Source organism: Jaculus jaculus, chromosome 16 (genome assembly GCF_020740685.1).
Source record: "Jaculus jaculus isolate mJacJac1 chromosome 16, mJacJac1.mat.Y.cur, whole genome shotgun sequence".
Lineage (NCBI taxonomy): Eukaryota > Metazoa > Chordata > Mammalia > Rodentia > Dipodidae > Jaculus > Jaculus jaculus.
Genome location: NC_059117.1, coordinates 12,445,556 through 12,454,501, shown reverse-complemented (window position 1 = coordinate 12,454,501; position 8,946 = coordinate 12,445,556). Strand labels below are relative to the sequence as shown.

The following is an 8,946-nucleotide window of genomic DNA, read 5'->3' as shown; positions in this document are numbered from 1 at the left end:
CCTGCAACTCTATGATCAGCACTTCTTATGAATGTATGTTGTTCTGAATCAAGAGTCTAACCAGGCTACTGAGGAAAGTGGGCATACAGCATATCTTACGGTCAGTTAGCATCTCTAAACTTTGCTTGTCCGCTCTGGTCATCTGTGCTGTTCAGGCCAAAGGTACACCAATGTAGAGAGGAAACCTAGTCACATCTCTTTAAACAGTTGGGTTACATAGTTATAAGAGTAACTGTAGGGCAAGTTACAAGCCAGGAATTTAGCATCTCATAATAATCTCAGAAAAAAAATTATTTGTAAAATCCATTAGAAATAATACCACAGTTCTTTCCCATAGTTTATTCTCATAGTACATTCCCACAGCTTATTCTTTTTAAAATATATATATATATTATTTATCTGAGGGACAGAGGGAAAGAGAGGGGCAGGCAGAGAGAGAATGGGCGCACCAGGGCCTTTAGCCACTGCAAACGAAATCCAGATTTCAATATAAAGAGTTTAACAAAAAAAACATGGAGGCTGGAGAGATGGCTTAGCGGTTAAGGCCTGTAATGCCTAAGGATCCTGGTTTGATTCCCCAGTTCCCACGTAAACCAGATGCATTGGTGGCACATGTGTCTGGAGTCTGTTTGCAGTGGCTAGAGATTTTGGCACGCCCAATATTTCTCTCTCTCTCTCCAAATAAATAAATAAAATATCTTGTAAAAATACATGCCTAAGGGCTGGAGAGATGGCTTAGCGGTTAAGCGCTTGCCTGTGAAGCCTAAGGACCCCGGTTCGAGGCTCGGTTCCCCAGGTCCCACGTTAGCCAGATGCACAAGGGGGCACACGCGTCTGGAGTTCGTTTGCAGAGGCTGGAAGCCCTGGCGCGCCCATTCTCTCTCTCCCTCTGTCTTTCTCTCTGTGTCTGTCGCTCTCAAATAAATAAATAAATAAATACATGCCTAAGATGTCTATGTCTTTAAAGGTGCTTGCTTGCAACGCCTACCCAGGTTCGATCACCCAGCACCCACACACCTAAAGCCAGAAGGAAAGCAAAATGGGTTTGTTTGCAGTGTATTGCATAGCAATGTCCTCCAAACTGAAACACTGAATTTGACAGAAATCAGGAGCAAGGTAGTTTTATTTTATAGATGATCAATCGGGAACACAGTCTCAAAAGATCATAGGTGCTGTGAGACGAGAAGGTAATGCCAATCTGAGGGAAGATGGTGATAAGGGACAGCTTTCTCTTTCTCCTCCTCAGTTCCTGTGGGCTTTCCCCACCCTCTTTCTCTCCCCCCGCTCCGCCAACCCACCACCGCGTCCGGATGCCTCTATTCCCACCCCACAGTATCACTTCAGGGAAGTGTGGTAAAGTGCGCCGTGGATGCTGGAAGACAGGATGGCAGGGTCCACAGTTAGGGATGTCCAGCGTGGGGAAGTCCCGCGTCTCCTACATTTTCACTTTTCCGTCTCCCCACCTTGTTCTGCTCCTTCCGCCCAGACACTGATGACGCAGCTGCGCTTCTCGCTCCCAATAGGGCCCCGCGTTCCTGCAGTAGCCAATCTGCGTCGCCGCGTTCCGGGCTATAAAGTGAAGCCGGGAGCTCCGGGACTCAGAGTTCAGGATGGTGGCGTCGGGGTTCCGCCCGCTGCTCCTGCTGCTCGCGGCCGCCCTGGTCCCGAGAGACACCTGCGCCAGTGAGTGCGGCCGGGGAGGCCTGGCGGGCGGGGAGGGCGGGACGGAGGGGCCTGCGCGAGGACCCGGCGGGGGTCTCAGCGCCCACCTCCCCAGGCTCGCATTCGCTGCGCTATTTCCTCACGGCCGTGTCCCGGCCTGGCGGGGAGGCCCGCGTGACCGCCGTGGGCTACGTGGACGACACGCAGTTCGTGCGCTTCGACAGCGGCGACGAGGAGCCGCGCGTGGAGCCGCGCGTGCCCTGGGCGGCGCGGGACGGGCCGGAGTTCTGGGACTGGCAGATGCCCATGGCCCTGAGCCGAGTGCAGATCTACCTGGTGAACCTGCGCACCTTGCTCCGCTACTACAACCTGAGCGACCACGGTGAGCGAGGGAGCGACCCCGGGCCCGACGTCGCGAGCCCTGCAAGTGCCCGGCCGACTGCCCCGGCACCCGGATGCCCTTACCTAACGCCCCCCCCCAGAGAGCAAGCGGGGAGGGGCTCAGACCCGGGGGGGGGGCGGAGGGGGCGGGGCTGACGGTGGGCCGGGCCGGGCCAGGCTCTCACACCATCCAGTGGCTGTACGGCTGCGACGTGGGTCGGGATGGGCGCTTTCTCCGCGGCTACAATCAACACGCCTATGATGGGCGAGACTACATCACCCTGAACGAGGACCTCAACTTCTGGGTCGCTGCGGACACAGCTGCTCAGATCACCCGGCGCAAGTGGGAGGAGGCCGGCGAGGCCGAGTGGTGGAGCGCCTACCTAAAGGAAGACTGTGTGCGGTGGCTCCACACATACCTGAGGAAAGGGAAGGAGACTCTGCACCCGGGTATGGGCTTCTCTTCCGTCTGCCCTGGGGTGGGTGGGGGCTCCGTGTCCCGAGGAGGGAGTTCACCTGGGACAGCTGGCATGCTGCACTCTGGAATCAGGAGGAGATGCTCTTGAGTATCCCGATCCACCAGAGTGACTCTGGAGGGCTAACCCTTCTCTCAGGACACTTCAGAGTCTCTCAGGACGGAAGGAGGGAAGATCACCAAAGTCATCAGCCAGCAGTTCCCTTCCATCGACAGCCATGGCCTCTCTCAGACTGGGGTCTCTGCCCACACCCAAAATGTCTGTGGCGGCCTGACCCCCAGGGATACTGTCTCTCAGCCCCATCTAGTCAAGGATCACAAGTCTCCTTTCTTGCTAGGAGACCTGGAGTCTCCTTCCCCGACTTGGCTCACCCTCACATTCCAGCCCTTTCTAGAGTGCTGTGTGGGGTTTGTACCCCACTAGTTCTCCTGTCATTCCCAGGATGGTCATCAGTACTGCCGGGGTCCCCAGAATGTTTGACTTTTCCACTTCTTCCTCTCAGAACCCCCAAAGGCACACGTGGCCCACCACCCGAGACCTGAAGGGGGCATCACCCTGAAGTGCTGGGCCTTGGACTTCTACCCTTCGGAGATCACCCTGACCTGGCAGCGGGATGGAGAGGAACTGACCCAGGACATGGAGCTTGTGGAGACCAGGCCAACAGACAATAGAACCTTCCAGAAGTGGGCAGCTGTGGTGGTGCCTTCAGGAGAAGAGCAGAGATTCACATGCCATGTGCAGCATGAGGGGCTGCGTGAGCCTCTAGTACTGAGATGGGGTGAGGATGGGCCCAGAGCCTGTTGTCAGGGAGAGCAGGAGCCTTCCTGAGATCCTGTGGAAGGCCTTGGCTCACTTTCCCTTTTCTTTCCAGAGCCATTTCTGCCCACTGTCCTGATCATAGCAACAATCACTGTCGTCCTGCTCCTTGTTATTGGAGCTGTGGTGTGGAGGAAGTGGAGGGAAAACACAGGTAGGGAGGGACAAGGTCTCCATTCTCTCTTTTGCCTCTTGTGGGAAGCACCGCACATGCGCACTGGAGCATGACCCGCGCACAGGCACTGCCCAGCCTGGGCCAGCGTGCTAACACTACCATAAAGCACGTGTTGAAAGGACAGATTTAAGCCAGGCGTGGCGGCGCGTGCATTTAATCCCAGCACCTGGGAGGCAGAGGTAGGAGGATCACCTTGAGTTCAAGGCCACCCTGAGACTACATAGTGAATTTCAGGTCAGCCTGGGCTGCAGCAAGACTTTATCTTGAAAAAAACAAAAGACAGATTTATCATCCTGGTGACTGTACATGGGGACAACCCCCCCCCCCCCCCCGCAGTCAGAGATCAGCAAAGAAAGTGCCTGCTGAGGACAGACCTCCAGGAATACGGTTCAGTTCCCACATGTGTCCTTTCCTCACACCTTTTGACACTACCCTTGGTCTGCAGTCTCATCCCTGGAAACTTCTGGAGCATAGGACTTCTCCAGACTCACAGTTTCTTCTCTCACAGGTAGAAACAGAAGAAATTATGTTCAGACTCCAAGTAAGTATGGGGAATGGGATGGTGTCTGTGGGGTGGTGTAGACAAGGCTGGTAAGGAGCTCGGGCAGCCCCTAATTCCTCTCCCAGCTGCCTGTTCTGGAGGCTTGTGGTGTGTCCTCTTATTTCTTCTCTCCCAGGCATTGACAGTGCCTAGAACTTTGATGTGTCTCTCAGTTTGTTAAAGGTAACACGTTGAGAGCTTGAATTGCAGGGGCTGGGGAAAGAGGACACAATTGTGTCACAGGGACTCTCAGAATTTGGTCCTTTGAGAGGGTGGTGTGGGGGGAGGGGTGCTGCTTTTATCTGACTGCCCCAAACATGTTTCTGACTGTTGTTCTGTAGCATGAGACAGCTGCCACAGGGGACGGAGTGACAGAAGATGGGCTCACATCTCTCCTGGTGACTCAGAAACACTGACTTGTCGTTTGGCAATGTTGTTGAATATATTTGAATCCTGTGGGTACCCTGTGAAGAACTGGGGAGACCAGCCTCTCGTGCCAAGCAGGATGCTATGCCTGCACTGTTCTGTGCCACCATCTATGACCCCCTCCTGTTGTACCATGAGCTACTGAAAATGAGAACCTGAATGTGAATTTGTTTCAAATCCTTCATGTGAGAGGTTAGTGGGTTAAGGAGACAGTTTCTAATGTTTCCTGGAGGAAATAAATGGTGGTTGAAAACCTTCTGGAATCATGTTTACTGAGTGTAGGTGGGGATGGGAAGGCTATAGGGCCAAACATGGGCAGGCCTTGCCCAGCTGAGGCTCAGTCCTTTGAGACTTGGATGGGTCCTTGTCAGCTCCGTCGCCTCTGTTTTTTCTCTTTGTCACTTGGTAACCCACATGCTAACTGGACCTGTGGTTACAGGGCTGTAGACATGGCCAGAGTTTTGTCCTGGCCCAGGACCATGGACAGCAAGGGCTACTCAGCCAGTACATTCAAGGCTCAGGCTGCTGAACTACCACCACCACCACAGCTATGGTGCCCACAGCAACCATGTTAAGTTCACCACCACCTCCAGCTTTCTGTACACCCCGACCTTGCCCAAGAGGGCCTGGGGTATGCTCACCCAGAGACCAGGGCTGCCTGCTGTTTGGGAGCATGGATGGCCTCGACTCTTCCAGTAAAGTAGACCTACACTGATGGGTACATATATACATACATGTATCATACATACATGTATCATACACACATATGTTAAAAAAATATGAGGCAGCTCTCATTTTGGGTTTGAAAAGCTGCTCTTTTCAGATGGTGGTGACCACTAAGGTGACTCAAGTCACCACAGTGCTGAGAAATGACACTAGAGGGCTCACTGCTGACACATCTCTATCGCACCCTTCAAGGATCCGGGTCCACTGCAGAAGAAAGGGAGGAAAGAATGATAAGTGCCAAAGGAATGGTAGAAGTACTTACCGTGCGGTCTTACAGATACAAAATGGCCTTGATATTCATGACCTCACAGTGCCTGTGAAGCTACCTACACAAAATCTTCATAATACAAGGAAAAGAAGATGACATCCAAGTTAAAGATTAATTGGAAGGGGGAAGGGATTCACTGAAAAGTGGGTTAGAAGGAGGGTATGGGAGTGAAGGGAGTCAATTTTGATGGTTTTATTGTCTATACTTATGGAAACTGTCAACAAAAAGTTAAAAGAGGGCTGGAGAGATGGCTTAGTGGTTAAGGCGCTTGCCTGCAAAGCCTAAGGACCCATGTTCGACTCTCCAGATCCCACATTAGCCAAACACACAAAGGTGAGGCAAGCACAAGGTCGCACACGCACACTAGATGGCACAAGCATCTGTAGTTCAATTGCAGTGTCTGAGGACTTGGCATGCCAATTCTCTCTGTCCTTCTCTATCTCTTCTGTTTCTCTCAAAAAAAAAATATTAACAGAAGAGGGACAACTTGGAAGGAAGAATGTGTTCATTGGTGCGGGACAAAAGAGGGTGGGGGGAGGGGATTACGATCAGGGCCATTGTGAATATGTATGGAGGTTGTCTATAAACTTACTTATTCACTTTAAAAAGCAGCTCCAGCATTAGTGAGAGACCCTGCTTCAAGGAAGCACACAGATGAGTAACAGAGGAGGACACTGCCCTTTTCCTCAGGCCTCTGCATGCGCCTGCGCAGTGTGCACATCTACATACTCCACATGCATGAACACACAAGAAAGAAATAGAGCTAAATAAAAAGCGTTAAACTTTTTTTTTTTTCTTTTGGTTTTTCAAGGTAGGGTTTCACTATACCCCAGGTACTGGGTAGCCTTGAACTCATGGCAGTCCTCCTACCTGTGCCTTCTGAGTGCTGGGATGAAAGGCATGTACCACCATGCCTAGCTGAGTGTTAAAACTTGTGAAGAATAAAGTGATAGTTTTATGAATTTGAGTAAGAATGCTTAGAACCACGAGAAGCAGCTGTTAGTGACAGGACCACTAAAGTGCCCTGCGTGCAAAGGAAGAGCTGCTGTTTGTGTCTCCCGTGATGTCAGTCTTAGGTGTCCCGTGCGAAATACACAGTACAAGTACTGGAGGAGGTCAGTTCTAGCTTTGAGCTGACTAGAAAGTACAAGGAGAGGGAAGGGTGGGCGAGACCTAGCAGTAGCGCTGGAGTATGCCTGGCTGTTCCACACAGCTGACCCGGCCACAGGATGACTTAGGTTCTATAGGGAAGTACAACCCTGAGGCTCAGAAGCAATTAGCTTGGGTGGATCTCACATCCACAAGACTGTTGATTGTGGATCAGCACTTATACATGAGAGGTAAACCAGAATGTGTCTGCAATTCTGAGAAGAGCCAGAGGTATACAAATTGTCACCATTTTAAAATGAGATGATGTCAAATCAAGGGAATGACAGTGGTGGCCTTCATAATTAACACTAAAGTCCACATTAGGATTAACTGAAATAAAGGGATTACAGAAAGGGAACGGTTCCTAGCTGGCAGTTTCCTCTTTATCTGAGTGTATGAAGTAGACATGGCAGTGGCTAACATGGAAGAGGAAGTTGAGGAGGAGGACACCTGTGGGACAAAGTCAGAACAAGCTGTCTGGTGTGGGGAAGGCAAGCGTGCTGTTGCCCAGTGGATGGAACACTCTAGGGAAATGCAGCTTGCCTACTGAGATACAGGGACCTTGCCTCATGCCTGAGTCCTCTGTTGGGGAGATTGCTGTAGAGCAGTCAATTTTCCTGATTTGAACAAAACGACTGTGTTCCTTTTCTAAATAAACCCTGAAGTCACTGTAGAGCAAGTATGGAGGCTACCAGGAATCTCTTGGTGCTGCCGAGATGCACTGGGGGACCTTAAATTATGTTTCTACTTGTTTAAAGAGGAGTGCTATCCTTTCTTCTCTTGTTGTGTTTGCAAGGACTGGGACCCGACCATCTACCCACAGACATGTCAAGGAAGATGAGCTCACCCATGCAAGGCCTGGAGCCCAGCTGACCCTGCTCTGCTGGTCGCACCAAATTCCCGCTTGATGGCCCTACTTCGTACCAACTTCAAAGTCCAATGTGTCCTGCTTCTAAAAATGGTATGGTAATTCCTGGCCCAGGGGGAAGATCAGCTGATGACATTTCTTCCACATAACCACTTCTTGCAGTCTCAATTCACATGAACTTATATCACAGGCTCTTCTGGGCAAGTGTATCCTCTTCTTTTCACAAACAGCGAGAGCAACAAGTAGGTGGTAACATGAAGCAGGATCTCCTTTGATAGCATGCTAAGAGAATGCTCTGCTTTGAATGTGACATTTATATGAGAAAGAGAGAGAATGAGTTGGCACACCAAGGTCTTCAGCGACTGTAATCGAACTCCAGATGCCTGTGCCACCTTGGGAGCGTGCATCACATCTTGCTTATGTGGGTTCTGTGGAGTTGAACCAGGGCCTTTAGGCTTCATAGGCAAGCATCTTAACCACTAAGCTATCTCTCCAGTCCTGAATTTGACTTTTTATATTTTTTTAATGTTTTATTTTTATTTATTTGAGAGACGAAGACAGAGGAGAGAATGGGCACACCAGAGCCTCCAGCCACCTTGTGCATCTGGCTTTCATGGGTCCTAGGAAATTGAACCTGGGTCCTTTGGCTTTGCAGGCAAGTGCCTTAACTGCTAAGCCATCTCTCCAGGCCGAATTTGACTTAAAAAAAAAATTATTTACTTGCACAGAAAGGGAGAATGGGAGAGAGGAAATGGGCACTCCAGGGTCTCCTGACACTGTATACAAACTCCAGATGTATGTATCAACTTTGTGCATCTAGCTTTGCCTGGGTACTACAGAACACTGCTAGATTATATGAAAAAAAGAGAGTTGGAGGGAGGGAGAGAATTAATATGGGTTATTGTCCACAATTATGGAAATTGTCAATAAAACATTAATTAAATTTTTAAAAAAGAAAAAAGAACGTTTTGCTGGGCATGGTAGCACATTCCTTTGATCTCAGCACTTGAAGGCATAGGTAGGAGTATCACCATGAATTTGAAGCCACATTGAGTCTACATAGGGCAACCTGGGCTAGCATGAGACACTACCTTGAAAAACCACATAAAAAGGAGAAAATTTTTGCAGAAGCATCCTGTGGAGGGAGAGTTTGACACCTCTGCCTCTCAAGTGCTGGAAACAAAGGTGTGGGCCACCACATAAAAATATTCTCAGGGCTGGAGAGATGGCTTAGCAGTTAAGCACTTGCCTGTGAAGCTTAAGGACGCTGGTACGAGGCTCAGTTCCACAGGTCTCACATTAGCCAGATGCACAAGGGGGCTCACACACCTGGAGTTCATTTGCAGGGGCTGGAGGCCCTGGTGCACCCATTCTCTCTCTGTTGCCTTCTCTCTGTCTGTCGCTCTCAAGTAAATAAAAAATAAACAAAAATATATATATAAAGAAAATAATCCCTTT

General features: G+C 50.3%; 1 protein-coding gene across 1 annotated transcript; it reads left to right on the top strand.

Annotated features, from left to right (window-relative positions):
- The first annotated feature begins 1,610 nt into the window (after positions 1-1,610).
- Positions 1,611-4,734, top strand: LOC101607987 (H-2 class I histocompatibility antigen, Q10 alpha chain-like). The gene is made up of 8 exons (XM_045136125.1): positions 1,611-1,683; positions 1,778-2,044; positions 2,221-2,493; positions 3,022-3,297; positions 3,391-3,489; positions 4,019-4,051; positions 4,188-4,234; positions 4,393-4,734. The coding sequence occupies exons 1-7, from the start codon at positions 1,611-1,613 to the stop codon at positions 4,202-4,204; spliced, it is 1,038 nt and encodes a 345-aa protein (XP_044992060.1). The 3' UTR covers positions 4,205-4,234; positions 4,393-4,734.
- Positions 4,735-8,946: the final 4,212 nt, after the last annotated feature.

What these genes read in the sequence shown, in the direction of transcription:
- LOC101607987 (XM_045136125.1), top strand. Translation starts at nt 1,611, where the DNA reads ATGGTGGCGTCGGGGTTCCGCCCGCTGCTCCTGCTGCTCGCGGCCGCC. An exon ending in CCCGAGAGACACCTGCGCCA is followed by an intron (nt 1,684 to 1,777) that starts GTGAGTGCGGCC and finishes CCACCTCCCCAG; the next exon opens with GCTCGCATTCGCTGCGCTAT. An exon ending in GAAGTGGAGGGAAAACACAG is followed by an intron (nt 3,490 to 4,018) that starts GTAGGGAGGGAC and finishes CTTCTCTCACAG; the next exon opens with GTAGAAACAGAAGAAATTAT.